Below are 23,205 nucleotides of genomic sequence, written 5' to 3' on the forward strand. Positions count from 1 at the left end.
AGACACCAACATCTCTTCTCTGCAGCATTCCATGTGCTCATCTTCCCCCTGGCCTCCCTGTTTGCCCCACCCCCACTCCTCACCTGAGGCATCAGTCGAGTCATACTCTGTCACCACAATGACAGACTCCATGCCAGCGGTCAGTGACGACAAACGACACAGAAAGTCAGGTGCCTTCCTGCACTCACTGCGTGGTTCATCATAACAAATGCATCTCTCAGTGGCAGGTCTGCTAGGAACACATGATGGCATGATGCACTGGCCGGCTTCATCCCAACTGATGGCATAGCTCCATCAGTAACCTAAAAGCATAAGAAACAGCAGCAACTTTGTTTTGTGATTGCTATTGACCATGCATCACTCATAAGTGTGTTTAAAGACAAGGGTACCGTTAGCTGGATGTTTAGCTGATCTAGCAATTTGTTGGAAAGTCAGTAATTCTTCTGGCATTGGTCACTTTTGAGAATTATTCACTAATCATCCAAGAAGCACCAAACAGTTGGCAATTTGATAGGTGGCAGTTTTATATCCAAGGCAGTAGTGATCCAGTTTATTCCTATTAATGTTAGCAAAGATGGGGCCAAGTCAAATTTCAAGGTTTTGGGTTCAGATCAGAGTTTACAGCCACATGCAGTCTTTGTTATGTGCTAAATACTAACATCCCTGACATCTAGGAAAGTTTAGATTCAGATCTGGATTTCAACCCCAAGCTCTGGAGTGTCTGGATCTGGGGTACAGAGAACACAAATTTTAGATGTAAGGTTTGGGACGCTTCTTTTCTCTGGAGAGCTCTGAGCATATTTGATGTGTTACACAAATAAAGTCTCTGCTCCCAAAGTGGCAATCCAAATCCAACAGTCAAAGAAAAGAACCACGATGAAGATGGGGTAGGATGGGGTGGGTTAAGCAAGGGTTAGAAATAAGAATTATGTTATTAGTTTTGTGCCTGTCCACAGGCAGCTTGCTAGGTCTGTTGGTTTGTTTTTTTTTTAAATAAGATCAGGCTTCAGAACAGGAGAAAACAGCTTTGGAATTGGAGTCACATGGGGTCATTAAAGGTCCCATGGCACTTCTGTAACAGCAGATGTTAAACCCAGTGTCCTCACCCAGTTCTAATTCAATGAACAATTAGATGCTATTTCCCTAAGTGCCCCTTGCACTGGCCATTAAACACAGTGGTCTTCTTCACTTTCTGACACACTGCTGGATGGTATGGCTGGGAGTTCTTAAATAGCTACTGCAACCAACCAATAGCGGCATTTCAATGGTAAGTGAATGAAGCTCTCTCTATACCTTACTTACGTTGATAGAAATGTAGCTGTGTTAGTCTGGTGTAGCTGAAACAAAAGACAGGACTATGTAGCACTTTGAAGACTAACAAGATGGTTTATTAGATGATGAGCTTCGTGGGCCAGACCCACTTCCTCAGATCAAATATTTGATCTGAGGAAGTGGGTCTGGCCCACGAAGCTCATCATCTAATAAACCATCTTGTTAGTCTTCAAAGTGCTACATAGTCCTGTATTTTGTTACTTATGTTGCAGAGACAAGGTGAGGCTGAGCATCGGCAATGTGCTTTGAAAACCTTGAATAAGACATCCAGGCTGCGTCTAGACTGGCATGATTTTCCGGAAATGCTTTTAATGGAAAAGTTTTCCATTAAAAGCATTTTTGGAACAGAGCATCTAGATTGGCATGGACGCTTTTCCGCAAAAGCACTTTTTGTGGAAAAGCGTCCGTGCCAATCTAGACGCGCTTTTCCGCAAAAAAGCCCCGATCACCATTTTCGCGATTGGGGCTTTTTTGCGGAAAACAAATCTGAGCTGTCTACACTGGCTCTTTTGCGCAAAAGCTTTGTGCAAAAGGGACTTTTGCCTGAACGGGAGCAGAATAGTATTTCCACATGAAGCACTGATTTCTTACACTAGGAAGTTAGTGTTCTTGCAGAAATTCAAGTGGCCAGTGTAGACAGCTGGCAAGTTTTTCCGGAAAAACTGGCTAGTCTAGACACAGCCGCAAAGTACTCCTGAAGTTTGGATTATTATTATTAGGATGTTATTTAATGCTGATACTCCACTATTGGCACAACAGGGTAAAAGCAAAGACGAGGCATAAATATTTGGCTATGACTCTCTCTCATAAGTGACTCTCATAAAGCAGAAAAGGAATTGTTTAGAAAGTAACATTCCTTTTACTCTAACCTATATATACAATCCTGAGCAGCAGTAGCAGCAAGTTCTTCAAGAAAAGCCATACACTCCAGGTATGATCCTGTTCACATTCATGGGGAGTTCTGTCCCCAACTTCAAAAGGGCCAGGATCAGGCCCTCTGCTCTCAGATGCATAACTGCAACTACAATCAATATTAGGGATGTTACATTTCAATTAATCAGCTAATCGAGTAGTCAATGGAATTTCCATCAACTACTCAACTAGTCGATAAGAGGGGAGGAGAGGCACTTGCCATCCCTGCTGTGCCTCTGCCTTTGAAATGTAGCAAGAGCTGGCCATGGCTCTTGCTACATTTCAAAGGCAGAGGCACAGGTCCTGGGACTGGGCACAAGCAGAGGCAGCCGGATCTCCCACTGCACCTCTGCCTCCCCTGTCCTCCCACAGAGACGGTGCTGGGGGGACCAGCATTTAAACCAACTCTCCCCATCACCGGTTCCTGCTACTCCCACACTGGTGCCTCTGAGAGAGGCAGTAAGGTGGAGGGGGAAGTGACTAGTCAAGGGGTGACTCAATTACTCAATAAGCATAATCTTATCAGGCAGTCGACTACTAATCAATATCAGTGGATGTTGCTGAATATTGTTTGTATTCCACTACAGGATGAACCTCTCTAGTCTGGCACTCTCTGGTCCATCATGATTTTAGTTAGCTGAATGTCCATTTATTGTGGGTATGATCAAGTTTCCCACAGTCCCACAAAATCTGTTTACAGCCACCAGTCCTGGCTTTCAGTGTTCTGTGCTGTTATTTAGTTCTAAAATATCCCTAAATGTCTTTTAAGACAGTGGTTCCCAACCTTTTTCATACGGCGGACCTGTAAACCCATTCACAAACTTTTGGAGGAATGGTAATATGCAAATAACGAATATGCAAAAATGCTTTTGGTTCACCAAAAGCCCTGGCCCCCAGAGCCACTGCAAACAGCTGGCTTCAGCTCCAGCAGTTACCACATTGCAGATGTCTGCCACAGCTCAAGGCAGCTGTTTGTGGAAGCTCTGCGGCCTGGGGTACACCCAAACCCCCTGAACCTCCCAGTGCCAGCCGTAACCCTCTAAAATCCCCCATCCCTCCACCAGCCCCCAGCACCAGCAATAACCCGAGCATCCAACCCCGCCCAGTGCCAGCCCCCATCCAAAAAGCCTCAGTACCAGCTCCCTGACCCTTAGAGGCTCCCCCACCAGACCCCCCAGTACCAGCCTCCTGTTTCCAGAGCCCCACTGCACCCAATCCCACCAAAAAAATTCCCCCATGCCCATCCCCAGTACCAGCCCTCCCACTATTAGCCCCACCCCCAGAGCCCACCAGTGCCAGCTCCCCATCTTAGATGCCCCAGTGCCTCCAATGTCAGCCCTCCCCACCTTTTAGAACCCTTGCCCCCAGAACCGCCAAGCACTAGCCCTGCCCCCAAAGTCCCTGGGGCTTATATAGAGTGTATCAGTACAGTCATAAATTATTGAGAAGCACTGCAAGGGTTGTTCCATTCATCCACCTTGGTGAAATAGAGACCCACTCATTACAATACTGACCTCGTGTAGTTTGGCAAATTCTGTGGCTGTACACTGGTTATGTACCAAGGGTGCTAGACTACAGAGGTTTCAGCTGTAGCACCCAATGGCCCAATCAGGATCATGCCCTCTTCTGTTAGGTTATGGGGAAAAGATTCTCTTCCCACAACATTTTATAGTTTGGAGAGTACTCAGTATCTTCAAAGACTGGGCCCTTATCTGGATAAGCAGAGCTCTGTATGGATACAAAATTTCTATCTGCATCTGTATCTGCAAAAATGAACTGTGGGTATCTGCACGGATATCCATGGATGCAGATACTCATGGATATCTTGCATGCAGGGTTCTATGGATTAGGGTCCTGATTCTGAATCTGATCCGGGTGGACAGAATTCTGTATCTGTCCAGGACACCGTTGAAGTAAATAGGTCAACGAGGAAGAAGGATTTGGACCAAAACAAAACAATCAAACAAACAAACCCAATCACATTATTTTAGCCTATACTCTATTCATTCTTTGCTTTCTATATTTTTTTCCATTTTAATTTTTGTAATAAGATTTATGAACCATGGAAAATGACTGAGAAATTAACTGTGTCAAAAAATATAATTGCCAAGTCTCTATATCTTTGAAAGCCATCAAGGTGAAATTAAACAGTGGAATCTTTCCTTGCCCAACGCAGATTGCTATAGAAACTGCATGAATGACCGAAGTGTCATCTGGACGAGACAGCATTTCCCAGTTGCCACAAACAACTTAGCTGAGATAATAGGCTAGAAGTTCTATTTTAGCAAGCCTAGAATACACAGGCAGAAAGATTATTGCCTTTCCCACTGCAACACAATTTTATTTTTAATTTCTAGGTTGACAAGTTGCCGCCAGTAAAAAACCCCCACAAACAATGATTTTTTTTCTTTTTGCCATGTTGTTCCAACACCTCAGTAAGGTGGCTGCTTAAAATTAGATCCACTAGTTTAAAATTAAAATTTCCATTATGTTGTGCCCTCTGGCATAGCTGCTCTAAATCAATATAGTAGAAATTACATGTCAAATACAAAAAAAAGCACTCTCTTTCCCTCTTAAAGTCTTTATAATTGTGTAATTGCCATTTCAGACACAGAACTGTCTGCATAAATGAGACCATTTTCTTTGAAGCTGGAAAGGTCCACCGATAAAGCTGGGCTGCTTTATTTGGCTTGTCATTGTTTACTACTTGCAAGTTAATAGACAAAGTTAAAAAGAAAGAATACAATGAAATAGACAAATAAGACCATTTGTTAGCAGAAATGGTAAATTATTTAAGAAGTGATAGATTTCCTCTGCCTCCTACCATAGAGTCATTTGTGTCTTGCTGTTCAAAAAATAAATAAATAAATAAAAGATGCCAATACTCCAAAAACCCAAGATGTGATTTTTTTTTGTTCTGTCCAACAACATGTTATTGATGCATGCTAGCTCAGGTGTTGTGCTTATCTTGGAGCAAAGCTATTTGCATCTGTCTATTCTACAAATGTGTTTCTGGACCCCAACTGTTAGCCAAGAGGCCTCCAGCTTTAGCTACATTAAGTTCAGGTTTTAACAGTGATGATGTATGGCAGGGAAAAAAGAGGGAGCCTCTTTCTGCCCCCAACCAGCCCTCGCTCCAATCCTCCCCGCCAGTCTTTTCCTGGCACTCCCCAGAGCAGTGAAAAGCAGGGCAGCACAGTGCAGGCTAGATCTGCCTGGCATGCATCTTCCTTGCTGCTAGTGGGTGGGTGTGTGGGTGAGGGAGGGAGGCAGGTGGGGGTATTACACAGACAGGCAGTGCCACTTGGACCCTGGCCCTTCTGCCCTAGGGATGTGCAGGAGATGCACGTTCACCCCCCACATGTTGCCACTGGTTGTTGATGTGCATTGAAGAACCGTAGCTGCCCTATGGTATGGCAGGGGCAGGGCAAAGATGTCACCAACATTAAAGATTCAAAGGTTAACCATTTACAAGGAAGAGTGCGCTGAACCCAGCACAATGGCAAGCTGGTCCTTTCCACTGCACATAGGGTTAACTTCAGTGGGGCAGAGTCAATCGGTCTTTCAGGTATCTAAAAGGATGTTAAAAGGAGGAGGGAGAATTGTTCTTCTTAATAGGACAAGAAGCAATGGGCTTAAACTGCAGCAAGGAAGAGTTAGGTTGGACATTAGGAAAAACTTCCTGTCAGGGTGGTTAATCACTGGAATAAATTGCCCAGGGGGGTTGTGAACCATCACTGGAGATATTTAAGTGGTTAGGCAGATACCTATGAGAGATAATCTAGACCAGTGGTCTCCAACCTTTTTACACCCAAGATCACTTTTTAAATGACAGAACAAGCCAAGATCTACCACCCCGCCCCTTCCTTGAAGCCCTGCCCTCTCTATTCTCCTCCTCTCCATCACTTGCTATCCCCAACCCTTATACTGCTGCTTTTTTCCCCAATTCTTCTGTAGGAAGAAGTTTTTCCAACATTTGGCCTGTCTAGACTGGACCAAATGTCAGAAAAACCCCTTCTTTTAGAAGCCCCCTTATTCCTCGTGGTCCCGCCGCCCGCATCCTCCGCGGTGAGAAAAACCGCTCCGCGTCTCCCTGGTCTGCAGCGAGAAAAGCTGCTCCGCGTCTCCCTGGTCTGCTGGGGGCCCCCCCAGCAGACCAGGGAGACGCAAAGCAAAGCCATGGAGGACGCGGAGCAAAGTTGCGGAGGACGCAGGCGGCGGGACCGCATACCCTTCAAGAGGATAGCCATGGATCTGGTGGGCCCGTTGGAAAAAACAACCGCTGGGTGTCAATACATCCTCATGGTTATAGACTATGCCATCCGGTACCCCGAAGCCGTTCCCTTAAGGACAACTACGGCGAAGGTGTTTGCAACGGAGCTGGTGAAGATCTTTGCCCAAGTTGGGGTGCCCAGAGAGATCCTCACTGACCAAGGAACAAACTTTGTCACGGCTCATACAAGAGTTATGCAGGTTGTTGCGTATACGAACATTATGAACCTCGGTGTATCACCCCCAAACCAACGGTCTCTTAGAACGATTTAACAGAACCTTGAAAAGCATGTTGAGAAAGTTCGTAGAGCAGGACCCCAGGGCATGGGACTGCCTACTACCCGCCTTAATGTTTGCGGTGAGAGAGATCCCCCAGGCCTCAACGGAGTTCTCCCCCTTTGAACTCCTCTATGGGAGACAACCCCGGGGGATTGTCCCTATCACAAGCCCTTTCCCCCAAGCACCTTCCCCCAAACCCCTTCCCTACCTTCTGCGTTCCACTTTGCAGGGCCAGAGATGACCGAAAGATCATGTTTGCTCTTCCTCTAAAAGAAGCGGAAGAACAAACACGTCCCTGGATGCAGAAGAGTTTTTCTGGGATATCTCCGGAATCCTGAAAAACTCCTGCAGTTTAGTCGTACCCTCGCTGGGTTGAGACAGGATGTATAGGCTCTGGGGTGGGAATGAGGGATTTGGGTGTGGGAAGGGGTGAGAGGTGCAAGCTCTGGGAGGAAATCTAGATGCAGGAGGTGGAGGATAAGGGGGCGCTGGCTCAGGGAGTGGGCGCCAGGCCGGGTAGTGTTGGAGTCAGATGTACGGTTAGGGTACTAAGCAAGCCACAGACCTCTGGATGTGAGGGTTCAGGAATTTGGGTTGGGGTATGTGAGGGGCTCAGGGCAGGGGGTTCCAGTGTATGATAGGCTCAGATGTAGGGTCTGGGGGAAAGGGGAGTGCAGGAGTGTTATGATGCTGTGGCCAGATGGGGGCTTGGCCCCAACTGGGGTTTGTTGGCCAGGCTTCATTTTTAAATAAAATACTATGTCAAACACAAAAAGTTTCTGCATTGTCTTTATTTATGAGAAGGGCAGGGAACCTGTTTTGAGTCAGGGGTCACTGACCCATAGAAAAGTCAGTTGAGGTCACACAAGTGAGATGCAAAAAAACCCTCCTCCAACCATATCCCCCAAGCTTCATTAATGTGGCCCCAACTGTGTTGGTGGGAACAGGGGACATAGTACTGGGGAAGGGTGCCAATGGTGCTTTGGCAGGGGACAGGGTGCCAGTGGGGACAGAGTTCTGAGGCTGGGGGCAAAGAAGAGGGAACAGGGTGCTGGGAGGGCAGAGGACAGGGTTCTGCAGCAGGGGACAGAGTGCCAGTGGGGACAGGGTTCTGCAGCAGGGGACAGAGTGCCAGTGGGGACAGGTTTCTGTGGCTCGGAACAGGGGAGTGGGGACAGAGTTCTGGAAGTGGGAACAGGGTAGTGGTGACAGAGTTCTGTGGCAGTAGAGTGGGGACAGAGTTCTGTAACTGGGGAGAGGGAACTGAGGGCAGAGGAGTGGGGGCAGGGTGCCAGTGGGGGCAGAGAGTCCCCTGCATCTGCCTCCTCCCAGCATTCCCCCCCCCCCCCCGGGAAGCCAGCGTGTGCCTCCTCTGGGTCCACCCCTCCCCCCCACAGCACAGGGAATCCCCGCGCATGCCTGCCCCAGGTTGAAACCCCTGCATGCACCTGCCCCCTGGCGGGGCAGGGAAACCCTGCGCGTACCTGACCCCCCCGGGGCGGAAACACCCCGCCCCCTCATGGTGCAGGGAAACCCTGCGCACGCCTGTCCCAGGGCCTAAACACACATACACACACCCCCCAGAGCACACGCAGGGAAACTCTGCGTGCGCCTGTCCCGGGGCCAAAACACCCCCCGCCCACCACACAGCACAGGGAAACCCCACGATCGACCTGTTGGTGACCATGGATCTAGAAGATGGTGCTTGTGTAACAAAGTGTTTCTCAACCAGTGGTACCAGTACCCCTAGGGGCACTTGACAGAAGTCTGGGGGGGGGGGGGGAAGAGAGACATCAACACAACTGAAATTTGAAGAAAACTGAATTTTTGTTTTAAGTTTTACAGCGTTTTATTTTATTTTTTTTACTTTTTACACCCGAAAATGTCATGGCCCGCCCAACTACGATTAAGTTGTTTAAACACATGTTGCAATGGGAGAAAAAAAAGTTTTATGTTTGAAAACTGTAGTTACGGGGTACTTTTTTTTTTTTTTTTAAGGATACTTTATAAAAAAAAAGGTTGAGAAACAATGGTATAATCCACATGCTTACTGGGTGTGGTTCAGTCCCATGCAGTGGGACTTAGACTATTTGCAGCAAGAGTTAAGAATGAATAAACTCTACTGAGAGCCACCTGACTTTATAGCTCAAGGACTTTATAGCTCATGCACTAAGCTCCAGAAGGCCTAGGTTTGGTTCTGCCTACAGGTAGTTACACTTGGTCTTGATGTGAGGGCAGGGGACTGGATCTAATGACCGTTCCATGATTAAACTGATTTTTTCCACTTTTGCAGTTTGTCAGAGAAAGACATGAACAAAGCACACCCACACCTACACATGAAAAATTAAAAGTCAGGTTTGAAAATCAGGCTATGGAGGTCTAGTGCTGCTGAATGCTAACTTTCCAATCACCCTAAACTTCCTGGGAATTTCAGGGTGCTCAGCATCTTGAAAGTTCAGGATGCCCGTTGCTGCCACTGAAGTCATTGTCAAAATTCACATCAAGTTCAGGGCGAGTTGACCCAGGCCATATATGTTGGGTGAGAGCATTCCTGCTGCTGCTGCCAGTAAATCCATGGAACAAAACTGATTAGGAGGAGAGCAGCTGCACCAGGAAATGACACAGGACTTGTGAATCCATTAGAACAGCACAAGTGCATTTTAATGCACTCCCCAGAGTGGTGCATTAAGAAAACTGAAAAGCAAACAAGCAAAGAGAGCAGATGGCTCTTATAGGCTGGCTTCCATTTGCTGTGGGCTCTTTTGGGAACTATGCCAGTGCATAGGGATAAATAACTTGCCATTAAGTGGGAACCATTGCCAAAGTGCTATGTTCTGCACCCACACCATTCACCACGATCTCACTTCAGAAACCACACCAAACAAGGAAGCACTCTAGCACTTCTCATTCATGGGGCAGAGTGAGATGAAACTGTGAAAGAAGTGGAAAGCTGGCTTGTCTTTGATGTTTTATATTACAAAGGCCTGGGCTAAGGAGAGTCACAGCTAGCACTCTGGACAGTATATGCTTATCAACTGACCATATTCAAATCTAGACTTGCCACTGTATATTTTGGGCCCAGAAATGCTAGATTTTGCAGCGAGTCTTCCCCCAACAGAAAACAGTTTCCAGACCTTCAGAAAGGGTGTGAAATGAAGTCAGAGAAAAATCCATCCATGTGTTGAAAGTTTGTTCATTGAAGCCCCACATCAGCCATCCACAAACAGAAGTGGGCATATGGGTGGTTGCAGCATTAGCAAGCATAGATCCATGATGACACAGCCATAGAGCCCCTCTCACCCCTTGAGGAGGCTGTTGGGTCCCTGAGGAGTACCAGAACGAAGGGATGCATAGTAACTCTGTGCCCAGACGCCATTGTGAAAGATGGATTTTACCCCTCGCTCTCCAACTGCAGAAAACATGGTCTTATATGAGTCTTATGTAGGTAACATGAATACTCACCTGTAGGTGATTTAAACCATCCTGCTATGCATTTGTTTGTGGTACTTGTCAAGGCTCTAAAAGCAGGGTTTCCCAACCTATGGGTAGGGACCCAAATATGGGTCGCCCTTTCATTTCAAAAGGGTCATGAGGTGGCTCTTAAGGAGCCACTCTCACATTTTTTAAATTGCCCTGGGTCACCAAGTCTTCCTAAATTGTCAAAATGTGTCCCCATCTGGAAAAGGTTGGGAACCGCTGCTCTAAAGCCATAGAAAGCAGAGCTTTCAGAAAGTGCTCGGTGCATCAGTTGTACCCCTCCTACATTAAAGGAAATGGCAATGTTCATCTGCTTTGTGAGGTTAATACAGACACAGTAGGAACTGGCTGCTTGCTAGTTGCATTAGAATTTTTTTTCATTAATAGAGCAGTTGCCTGCAGCCTAGCAGGCATTAAAAGGCTCATGGTGAACAGCTCTAGGTTAATACTGAGTAAAAGTGAATTTAAGTTACAAAGTATCAGCAACACTTCAGAGCATGGAGAGTGCACGGGATTGGGGGAGTTAATTGGCTTGACAAGGATAAACATATCAAGGCTGATTAATTCAAGCAGGCTTCCTGTGCTCTGTAAACAGGCTAAAGATCATCAGACCCTCAACACAAAGCTTTTTTTCTGAGAACCGTGGCACTTTACACAGGCAGCATCAAGGAAAAAAAAAATCGTCAGACTTCCTTACCTGTGTTGCTCTGAGTGGGGAAACAACTGGGTTCAAGAATGAGAAGGAAAACCTGTCTTCTTAGAGAATACAGTATCCAAATTAGACAGCACCCCCAATGCACACAAATATTCCACAAACCAGCTGCGTTTCACGAAGGGCTACTCATACAGCCAGTTAGAGGGAATGTGCAGAATCTAATGATAAATGCAGTCTGTTTTTCTTTTTAATAAGCATATGGGGAATCTGAGGAGGAGGAGGAGGAGGAGGATATAAATTTAATTATCTGGAGGAAAAAAGGCAAAACTGGACTGGAAATTAATTACTTTGAGAAGGAAAATGCATTAGCTTGTTTCTCCATTATTGCCAACACCCTATAATCCCATAAACTGCACACACATGGAATACTAGCACATTCTGGTGTTGGATCAAAGCATGTCCCGAGTATGCATATAGAATAGCTGCTTTGTATTAAACACACACACAAAATCCATAAGAAGCAGAACAATCTGTGTGTATAATTTTTATTGGTGCATGTTTTGCCTGTTGGCTGCTTTCCATACATAAACCATACAGGCAGTCCCCGGGTTACATGGATCCGACTTACATCGGATCCCTACTTACAAACGGGGTGAGGCAACCCCACACTAGCTGCTTCCCCCCAGCAGACCAGGGAGACGCGAAACTAGCACCCCCTCCCCCTCCCAGCAGACCAGGGAGACGCGAAGCTAGCGCCCCCTCCCCCCCCCAGCAGACCAGGGAGACGTGGAGCGGCTTTTCTAAGCAGACACCTCAGCTTAAGAATAAAGGTCTGAGGGAAGTGAGGTGTGTGAGAATAAAACTGAGCTCTGGAGAAATGTTTGGTTAGAGTTTCCCCTACAATATGTACCAGTTCCAACTTACATACAAATTCAACTTAAGAACAAACCTACAGTCCCTATCTTGTACGTAACCCGGGGACTGCCTGTACTTACTGCAGATATTAAAGGTAAACCACTCCACATCTAATTTAGAAATAACTGAAATATTACATGAAAGAGTTCTATGTAACGTAGTATCAATATGCATGTGGCTTTAAAAAAATGGAATGGGGATGAGGTTGACTTTAGCAAAGAGGGGGAGCAGAACCATCTTTAACCATACACTGAATACATAGCTGTGTAGGGCACCCCAAAATTTGGGGCACCTCTTGGTCTTAATGTCAACCCACCTGCCTCTTCTTATATCTGTTCTGTGGCTCTGCTTCCTCTGAAGGGGGTCTAGTTAACTTAAAAGTGAAAAATCCTGCCAGACCTATTAGCACATAGTTTCCCAAACTGGGGGTATGCCCCCCCCCCGTGGGGGTGTGAAGAAATTCCAGGGGGAGCACAAGGCAACCCAGCCCTCCCTCTTTAAGTCCCCCTCCAAGAAAGAGGCTGGTCCATCTGGTAAAAAAAAAAAAAAAAAAAAAAAATCAGAAAATACCATGTGAAATATCCGGTATTTTCTGTTTTTCTTGGCTGGGGCGTCTGCCAGAACACGCGCAGCTCGGGCTGGCTGGGGCGGGGGGAGGATGGAGCATCCCGGGTAGACTTCAAAATGGCTGCCTTAAAAGGGCACTGCCTGATCTGCTCTTATAAGGGTACCCCTCCTTTTTGGGGGAGGGGGCAACAACTTTTCTCCTGGAGTTCTGGCACCTTTTTTATTTTTATTTTTTTTACACACTGGTCCCGGGAATTAAAGGGGCCGTGGTTGTTTTTCGGCCCTGGTCAGTTTCTTTCTTTTTCTTTTTTTGGCTCAACAAATTTTGCTGCTATTTTTTTTGTGGGGGGGAGAAGGAGGGCATGAGGGTTTCTCAAAAATCAAAAAGGGGGCATGATGCTGAAAAGTTTGGGAATCACTGTATTAGCAGAACATGGAAACTGTGAAAGAGCCATTCAAGTGGTAATGAAGCCACATAACAGGCATTTCCATGCCCCAGGTAAAGACTGTCAGTTTCTGAATTTACTGTGTTAATGGACGGGACCTGAGTTTTAAAATTTTCTGTAAAATTATTTTACTAGTGTGTGGCTGAAGATTATAAAAATCCCATCTTTAAAAAAAATCATGCCCCGCATTGGCTATCATCAGGCAGAGGCACCAGTATGATAGTATTGCATGGGGCGTCATAAATCCTAAGGATGGCCCTGAGGAGGAGGAGAAGCAGTATGACATTTAAATAATGCCTTTCTCCATCCAAAAGACTGCATAATTATACACTCCCTTACTCTGCACACCCTTGAAGTGCAGCCACCTTTGAAGTGCAACATGGCAGCACAAAGTAAAACTGCACAATATTTTATGGCTGGGAGCAAAAGCAACTCTTTTGCAAGTTAATTTTTTTCATTGATGCTGTGCCCATCAAAACTGTAGCTGAGAGCTTCCCAATAGCATTACATGCAGAACAAAATCTGAAGCATCAGAGGGTGACTTATCAATCCATCAAACACTCTGAATGCAGAGAGGAAAAGAAGCTGTTAAGTATAAAAGTTGTAATTGATAAAGAACATGCTTAGAGTTTACAGGCAGTGAATGTGTTGCAAAGCCCAGAAAGGCTGAGCACACAAAGATAACGCAAGGGAAAAAAGAAACTTTCTGGACACGTATTTATAATTGCTTGGTGCCAACTACACAGCAGGCAAGAAAGGGTACATATTCCTAACTCATTAGAGTTCCCCTCCCTTAGGTCAGTAGTGAATAAAGTATTTGATCCTCCACAAAGGTTGCATCTTTTCTTTCATTTTCAGCCCAATAGATCCCAGCTTCTCCAGCTAGCTAACGAGTTTAAGGAAACCAGAAGTGGGCAAGCGGATGGGGATGGGGGAAAGCATACACTACTTGTTTACACGTTACTTCCTGGAGATGCTTTTCTGACAATGACAGAATTTCCCTACAGGTTTTAGTTTATTATAGTTTCATAATTTTTGTAATGTGGTACCCTTAAACATGAGGAGCTAACAGTACAGTGTAGAGCCAGTCATCTCTTCTTTCCAATGTCCTTCTGTCCTGACCTGAAGCTCTCCCTGTGATCCTAATCCTACACACTAGTACAACCCTGCAAATGCTCTTTAGTTAAGTGACAGGGACTGTACAAAGATCACAGTCTCTACCATTACAGACAAGATCAACTCACACATGTAATATACAGGAAGAAAATCCAGTTCAGAGCAGCAGCAGCCCAGCTGCTCATATCTTGAACCTTTTTAGGGTCATTAAAATGAGACCACCCAGGGATCTCCATCAGGATTTCATTAAATACAGGCCCTGAAGGTGAATGCCAAGCACATTAACCCATCACTTCTTTGTCTGAAACAAAATACAGGACTATGTAGCACTTTAAAGACTAACAAGATGGTTTATTAGATGATGAGCTTTTGTGGGCCAGACCCACTTCCTCAGATCAAATAGTGGAAGAAAATAGTTGAGCCACTCCCATTGGAGTCATTTCTGAAAAGAAGTTGAGCTAGCATACTCTGTGTGCTGCAATAGCTAGTACTTCCCTCGTCTGGGGGGCAGAGGGAGGGAAATGGATGATTTTGGGGCTGAATCAAAGGACTGGGTCTAAGGAGAATTGGGTTCTACCACTAGCTCTGCACTTTGGGCAATCACTTCATTTCTCTGTGGTAACACTTTGGAGCCTAGGAATGACCAGGATACCATCATGTACAAACACCAAAGAGTCCCCTGCCTTATCTCACAAAGGGGTTGTGACTAGTAATCTAACTGATGTTTGTAAATTACTTCTTGCTTGAATCATGCTCTACTAACACAAAGAATGATTGACAGCAGATCCAAGCTCACCTTTAGACTCCATTTCTTTTATCCCCCCCCCCCCCCACACCCACCAAAATAGGCTTTTGCCTGGTTATATCTTGACTCATCTAATATCAATAAAGTGCTATTGTTTCTTGCATCCTGGTTAACAGTTAACCACAGCACAATGGGCATCATTTCATGTGTTGTGATCAAAGGGTCTCATAATATCCAAGAACAAGATGACAAAAATACAATGTATAATAATGGTGGCACTGATCACATGGCACCCATTCCAACAGGCTAACAGAAGCCTCGACTGGAAACATGTTACACAAAGACTGTATCTGCCTTAGACATCTTCCATCATTGCAGTTACACTGGTGCAACTCAGTAGAGAGCCTGGTAAGAAGATGATAATGCTGAAGGCCAGCCTAGCCCTGCCTCCCCTAGCAAGCCCATCAAGGGAATACTGAGCCCCACAAGGCTCAATCCACCTGTAAGGGTGAACACTAATGATCTTTGTTCACTGTTTGGTGAGTTATGGGGTTACTTCCCTCTGCCTTGCCCATCCAATAGAAAATGGCACAAGTGTGAAAATCAATAGAGAGGTTCAGCTTGGAGTTTGCATACCTCTTGGGGGATTGGCAGGGGGATTCCCAGAGAAGTCAAAAAATAACATTTCAAGAAAAAAATCATGATGATAAGAAATGTAAGAGCCACTGCTCAAAGGAAAACCACAGTGCTTACTTAGTGAATGTGAGAATTCAGAACTGTGAAGCATTTGCAAATGAAGCTGTTGCCTGCACACTGTATCCTCCAAACTCAGGCCTCAATCCAGCAAAGCACTTGATCATGGACTTAACTTTAAGCACATCAGCAGTCCCATTGGCTTCAATGAGGCTACTCACATGCTTAAAATTAGGCCCATGCTTAAGCACTTTGAGGACCTGTGTGTTGTGTTATATTGTTCAGCATTCTTAGCTCCCATCAGCATTAGCTCCAGTGTCTTGGTCATATTCCAGCAATGGAGCTCATAGAAGTAGAGTATTTGAGCAACAGATCAAGCCACCCACCTGCTACTGAGCTGACTTTATAAATGTGCTAAAGAATTTTTAAATTGGATAATTATTTAAGTTTTTAAAATTCATTGTTAACAGGAGCAGCAGCCAGTTTAAGTTTAGCAATTGGAAGCAGCACTTTGCCACCATATTTTCTGGAGGAAAAAAACAACACTGCCCCTCTCTAAAATAACCCCTCTGCACTGGTTTGATCACCTGTCAGCTGAAAGAGAAAAGATGCCAGGGAACTCTGTGTAGGTAGGATTTGACTATTAAAAATCCAGTTATTGGCACCTTCTAGATCAGAACACTGCCTGAATGCATATATACCTGTATCACTCAAATGTTAGCTTTCTCCACTAATACCTAGCCAAGAGGAATTCCCCCAGGTTTCATAAAAATAATCATTTTAATAAGCTATCTCTGCTAGTTAGATAAAGAGAGCGGCACTAAGCTGCTTTGTGAACTCCACTTAAAAGGCATTTCACAGAATTGGGCTGAAAGCAAAGCCCTGATTTCCTCCCCCCACCCCGCCTTCCCGCCAGCCAAATGCTTTAACCATCTAATGAAAGCTGTGTTCCCTTGGAATGATATTAATTGCTACTTAAAGTAATTTGGTTACTAATGGGTTTTATTTTTAAACCTACATACCATATTCCTTTCAGGCATTTATGGAGAGGGACATGGATACCTAAAAGGACTGATAGCCTTTTCACTTCTAGGACCTTGAGTGACTGCCGCAGTAGGCCAGGTTGGGAGAAAAAAGTAAGTAAATAATGGCAATGGTTTTCAAACTCTGTGTCATGACCCAGTACTCACTGGGTGGTGGAATATCAGGAACGAGGTCTGTTTGGTGCAGGGGGAATCAGATGACCAGTGGAAGTGCTAAAGCAGCTCCCTGCCTGTCTTGGCCCCTTAGACCACGCAGCAGACCCAGCTCCTAGCCTAGCCTATGGCTACATTGACTTTTTTTGTGGAAGAGGATTTTTGTGGAAGAGATTTTCTTTTTGCTGAAGAGGTTTTGCCGCTATTTGGCCTATGTAGATGGGGCCAAATGTCAGAAAAAAACCCTCTTTTGGAAGCTCCTATAAACCTCAATTTATGAGGAGTAAGGGATCTTGTGAAAGAGGCTTTTTTTCCTGACATTTGGCCCCATCTACACGGGGCTAAATAGTGGCAAAACCTCTTCCGCAAAAAGAATTGGAAGATATGCAAATGCAAGAGTGATTTGCATATCCACGTCAAAAAAAAAAGGCAGTGTAGCCGTAAGGCTAGGTCAGGTTGAGGAACCTCAGCCTGGGGGCCAGATGCAGCTTCCAGCTTGCCTAGATCGGGCCCTCAATGCTCAGGGCTCTGCCCCCAGCATTGGTGAGCCTGTGCTGGCACTCCAACCTCCACAGGGCTGAAGCCCCCAAAATCTACTAGACTGGCCCTTCAGGCTCTGGTGTGGGAAGGGAATGTGGGGAGTGTCTTTTTCCTTTTCAGTTGGGGGCCATGTCAGTGAGGGTTGAGGTTTTTGTTTTGTTTCTCTGTTGTGTGCAGCCCCGACTGACTTTTCTGAGGCTCAGTGGCCTCTGACCCAAAAAAGGTTCTCCACACCATCCTAGGATGGAGGATTGGGGGGGGGGGGGGGCGGAAAGAGCGCCCAAGTCTCTGCACACTGTCTCTGCCCCAAGCACTAGTTCCACATTACCACTGGCTGAGAACCTACTGCTGGCTGCTTCTGGATGCAGCATAGTCTGTGGTGCCAGAAGAGGCAGGAAGCTCCTTTAGTACCCACACTGCAGTGCCGGCTGTGCGCCGCTCAATGTAAGCCCCTCCTGCTCCAGGCCTGACCCTCCCCCAAAGTGAAAGCCCCCTCTACAGCCCAAAGCTCTCCTCAGCCCCATCCCAGAGCCCACACTCCAGTCAAATTATATTGGGTCGTGGGCATCAACAATCTTTTTCAAAAGGGACCTGAGAAAAAAAGTTTGAAAACCACTGTATTATGGTACCATGCACTCTCTCACTCTTTCCCCCAGTCCCTTTTCATGGCTTCCACGACACTGGAATACCAACATACAGAGGTCTCTCTTTACCACTGGCCACTTATGGTGTGAAAGCCTTCTCATCTGCAGCGCCTATCTTTCTGTATCTCTCAACCTCAGTGACTAAATTTCACATTTATTGTGAAAAGAACTTTCCTTCTGACCCAAGCAATTTAAGTATTTTAGGTACTTACAAGAAGACCATATGAACATACCTTAGTGCAGTGGTTCTCAAACCGGGGTCCATGAATGACTTGCAGGTAGGCCACAGCTCAAGGTCAGCCCCCGCCTCGCTCCCCCCCCCCCACAGCAGGGAGCCCACGCTGGTGTTCCAGCTTCACGGACTTCCCGCCTCTACAAGACTGGAGCGCCAGCACAGCCTCCTGGTGAGAGGTGGGTGAAGAAAGCCCTGAGCCTCCCCACCAAATCTGCTTCACAGGGAAGAAGTTGAGCCAGAAGCAGCTCTGCGCGCTGCCACTCCTTTCCCCAGGATGTGCTGGCTGGAGGTTTTCCCTGCTGCTCCCATTGGCCAGAATCTGACCCCAGAAAAGGTTTCCCAATAAAGACAGACAATGTTGTTGAAACTTTTTGTGTGGGACATACATTAATGTTTTACTTTATTTAAAGTGGAGTATGGTAAACTAAGATGAGATAGTTAAAGCACTTAACCTGTTTAATATTTTGATTAATATTTTCTCTCTTTCTTTCTGGTTAAACCATTCTCCCTCACTGCAGCATTAGCAAAATGGCTCCGGTGTAATTATATAATTAATGGCAAGTTTCTAGTGGGGTTAGTGGTCTGTGGAAAGGTTTGCATTGATGTGGTAGGTCACAGGAGAGCCACTGCCTTAATGCCTCACAATCTTTCATGTATTTCTTATTTCTTCTGTTCACTCTCATCTATGTGAGAGTGGGCAGTACCATTTTCTGCACTTTTCATGTGGAGAACTGAGGCACTGAGAGACTAAGTATCTTGGTCTCACAGGAAGTCTGTGATGGAGCAGGAAGCTAAAAAGTGGCATCCCAAACTCCAGATTAGAGCCCTAATATCACTGGCTAGTCTCTCAACTCTGCTCAGACTTATCAATTATCAAATTATTTTTACAGAATGAGAGAATTAAAATATATCCACACGCTGCAATGCAAACATGCTCAGCACAATTAATCTTGACAATTTCTGAGTATGGGAAAGGGAAAATGAGGCACAGACATTCGGCAGTTCTGTTGGAGAGTGCTTTATATAGAAAGGGTAACTTAAAAAGCATGACTAGTGGATAGAGCCCTGCACTGAGAAGGACTCCTGGGTTCTATTCCTAGATAAACCATTAATCACCTGGGTGACAATGGGCATGTCATGTCACTGCTCTGTGCCTCAGTTTCTCCATTTGTAAAATGGGGATGTTGCTAACCTCCATGCTTTGATGTCTATGGATAAATATCCCTACACCACAATAACTAGGTATTGCTATATAAGTCAGATCAAGTTGCACACTACTTTTGTTTCACTTCAAGGCATGATTATAAACACTAAGGAAAGTACATTTTGTTTGGTGGAGAATGAAATAATTTATATTCACTACCAAGACTTGGCCACTGATAGTAATAAATGATCTGAACTTGAAACAAGGAGAGAATAGCATCATTAATTTAATCAAAACAATATACAGACATATACACTCTGCTACACAGCAGACACATTGAGCAGACAGAAAGGGGAAGAGAATACACTGTAGTATCATATAAGCCGAGATAAATATGAAACCCTCTCCTTCTGGAATGTTAACATCCAGGGATATTCTGAGGCAGGGGTGGCCCTAGACTAGCTGCCAGCTACTGGCGCCCTAGGCGAACTATGCAATCAGCGCCCCCACCTCCAAACCCCTCAATGATATTGTGCTACCATTTGGTGCCCCAGGTGACCGCCTCGTTCGCCTATATGGATGGGCTGCCCCGTCCTGAGGGACAGTAAATGTACATTAGAAAAATACTTGGGGGGGGGGGGGGGGGGAGAGAGAGAGAAGAGAAACCAGAGCAATTGCTTAAATGAACAAGAAACTTTCAGTCCTCCTCCAGCTTCACCACTGGAGTGAAACTGTGGGAAATGCTGAGACAGGCCCTGGAAACTGCAGAGAGCTGAAGTGGCAGTAGACCAGTGTTTCTCAACCAGTGGTACGAGTACCCCTAAGGGTACTCGAGAGAAGTCTGGGGGGTACGTTAACACAACTGAAATTTGGAGAAAACTGATTTTTTGTTTTAAGTTTTACAGCACTTTCTTATTTTTATACTTTTTACAACTAAAAATTTTGTGGCCCACTCAGCTACGATTAAGTTGTTTAAACAAACATGTTGCAATGGTAGAAAAAAATTGTGCATCTAAAAACTGTAGGTACTGGGAGTACTTTAAAAAAAATTATAAGGGTTACTTTATAAAAAGAAGTTTGAGAAACACTGCAGTAGACCATAGGAGATACAAGCGACACGATCCACAAGGGGGTCACCGTGGCTGTGGAAGTGGCCAGAACTAGAGATCAGGATGCAGTGTAAAATAAAACAATTAGGAGCTAGGATGGTAAAGCTACAGGGAAACCTGAGCATTAAAGGTTTTACTAAACAATTTCAGATGAATATGGAGCTACAGGGAACCCTGGAATAAGGGAGGGGCTGTTGCCACTTACACATAAAATATTAGCATATTGCACCTGTTTGTTAAGCTCACACCTTGACAAAATCTGGAACAATCCTAAAATAAAAGATGAACAGTGGCAATCATAGGCCTAAAACACAGGGTCTATTTTTAAAAGAATGCCACAGAGAAACCTAATTTAATAGTGGCTGCTTGGGCCCTGGAATTATTTTTATCATTCCTCTTCCCAGACCATACAAAAACTAATAATCCATCAAAAAGTGATTGCTGCTCCAGAGAAAGTTAAAAGACTGCAGCTCCCACATCTCTGTTTAAAAAGGACACTATCCGGTCAAAACTGGCCCCAACTTCTAATTTTCTTGAAAACAGTTAAGGGATATTGCATAAAGCCCCAGACAGTTGAGTAGAAACAGAAAGGAAAACTCATTTCCTTTTACCTAACCTGATTTAAAAAAATGCAAAAATGGTTGTGGGCACTGGGGATGTGAATAGGTGCTGCAAATTCTTTGGCTTTGAGGGTCTAAGGCTGTCTGAGAGTGTGGGGGTTCTTGCTGTTAGTTAGTTAGTTGTTTTGTTTGTTTGTTTTTAATTTATAGGCAGGGTAGGGAGAAGCCACTCTGACTTTCAGCTAAGAAAGGGGCCAGCCCTGGGGAGTTGATTTTTTCTCATCCATCAAAATCAGATGTGCGAAAGGATAGGGCTTGACAGGGAGGAAGAGAAATGTGCCCCCATCCAACCACACACATATGTGAAAGAGGGCAGCTCTATTCAAGCTAGGCTCCCCTGAGGCGAGGCAGGCTAGACTAGACTAGCAATCCGATTCCCCTACGGCAGGAGCTGCTGGGATCTGCACGTGGGTGCTCCATCCGTGCAGCATGCTCCGGCCCAGGGAGCTGGAGAGCATCACAGCTCACCTCTCAGAACCCAGAGTCAGCTGAGTGACAAGTGCCAGCCAGCGAGGGAGGCAGTACAGCAAACCAAGGCCAGCGAGGGAGGCAGTATAACCTCTCTGACCAGGGGTCCTTTGCAGGTTCCCCCATCCCACCGCAGCATCTTCTTCGTTTCCTAGCATGGTCCCTACAGAACCCGCTCATCACTCTCCCCACAGAGCCATCGGCAGCTCCTCCTCCGCTCCGCGCCTCCCCAGCAGTCCAACCCAGGCCTCTCTTTGTCTTTCTGGGGTACGTAGGGGTCCACCCTCTGCTCGGTGCTGAGGATGCACCAGGGGCCAGCACCCGCTGCATCCCCCCAGCGCTGGAGATACCAGGGAACACTCCCACACAGCTCGGGGCGACCTGCAGCTCCCCTCCCCGGTCAAAGCGACTCCCCTTCTCTGGGCTGGCCCAGGCCTCCCCCTGCCAGCCAGACCCTCGAGGCAAAACCAGTTCACTCCATCCCCGCCCTGTTCCCGCCCGGAGTTCAGTCCCAATTACAGGGCAGAGCACGAATTAAATCCCCTCACCCAAAGCCACCCGCTAGCGGAAAACGCCGCTGCTGGTCTCGGGTGCTTGGCTCCCTCCGCGGGAACAAGAGCGAGCTGCATGAACACCTCCCCCGGCCTCAGGAATATGGGGGGCTGGAGCCCCCCGCTTACCTAACAATCGCCCCCGGACACAGCTGCAGCCCACTTCTGCTGGGTCTCCATTGCGCTGCGATCTCCGCCTTCCCCCCGGCGCAGCAGCTCTTCCCCAGCTGCAGCCAGCGGCCCCTCGATTGGCTGCGACGGGCAGATTTTCCGGCCCAGGAGAAGAGAGTCGGATTTCACCAGCACCCTTGTTATTGGCCACCGCAAATCCAGCGCTTCGCTGACTGGCCCAGATGTGCAGCCTGCGCGCAGCGCTCCCAGCGCCTTTTTGCTTTCAATTTTGCTCTCCAAGCTGAAGGGAGGCGGTAGCCGCATGCGGGGAATGGAGAACGGGCGACGCTCCACATACGCGCTCCCGTGTAGCGGTGAGCGTGCGGAATCGCCTGGCGCCCCTGCTTTCTTTGCAGATCCTAGTCGTTCACCATTTAGAAAAGCTATTTCGGAGGAGGGGGATAACTTCTCCGCTGACCTTCTAATAATAATTGCGTTTGATCACAATTTAACATTTAGTCCAGATTTTCATCGAGGGAACTCTCACATTTACAAAGGAAAATACAATGATCTTCCCATTAAAGGAGGAAACAAGGAAGTAGCAGATTCCCCAAAAGGCACAGGAAATCAGGGACAGAAGGGAGACCAGAGCCCAAGACTCAGCTCATTGTTTTTGACTCGGTGACTGCCAAATGTAACTGTTCTCTTTAAAAGGAGTGCAAGTCCATCCCATGCAAGGAGGTAAAGTTTATCCTTGCTGCTGTACCAGGGGCTAATAAGTTTAAAAACTGGGTGAAATTCTGACCCAGTTAAATGTGGGAATTTTGCCATTATTTTCAGTAAGACCAGAATTTCACCATATACTTGTTAGAACCCAGCTTGGCCAAAACAAGAGTATACAGCCAATGCAGACAAGATCAAGCTATGTTTAAAAGATGAAGCTCTAAAGCAGGGGTATGGCCCCCTGGTTTGTCTGGATCCAACACCCCCAAGGCTCAGCCCGTCTTCCCCAACACTGGGGAGCCCCCACAAGTACTCCAGCCCTGTGCTGCCTCCCTGTGAGGCTAGAGCACACAAAATCTACTAGCCTGGGCCCCACTAATCTCGTGCGCAAGGGGAACATGGGGAGTGTCTTTCTCTTCAGGGGTGCTGGTGAGGGTTTTTAAATGTGTTTTTTT

At 46.2% G+C, this 23,205-nt stretch overlaps 1 protein-coding gene across 6 annotated transcripts in view; it reads right to left on the minus strand.

The window, feature by feature from the left end:
- CAMKK2 (calcium/calmodulin dependent protein kinase kinase 2) overlaps positions 1–22,691 on the minus strand; it is a 59,159-nt gene extending 36,468 nt beyond the window's left edge. The window contains exons 1-2 of one of the 6 annotated variants that reach the window (XM_075898610.2): positions 22,046–22,691; positions 84–302 (exon numbers count right to left, since the gene is read on the minus strand). In XM_075898610.2, the coding sequence (XP_075754725.2) occupies positions 84–252 (169 nt within the window). In that variant the 5' untranslated portion in view covers positions 253–302; positions 22,046–22,691. Of the gene's footprint in view, positions 1–83; positions 303–10,969; positions 11,607–18,022; positions 19,799–22,045 lie in introns of those variants that run through there. The other 5 variants (XM_075898604.2, XM_075898609.2, XM_075898608.2 and 2 more) reach the window with 5 other exon arrangements.
- Between the last annotated feature and the right edge of the window lie 514 nt (positions 22,692–23,205).

The sequence above is a fragment of the Pelodiscus sinensis genome, chromosome Z (assembly GCF_052426305.1).
Source record: "Pelodiscus sinensis isolate ZL-2025 chromosome Z, ASM5242630v1, whole genome shotgun sequence".
NCBI lineage: Eukaryota > Metazoa > Chordata > Testudines > Trionychidae > Pelodiscus > Pelodiscus sinensis.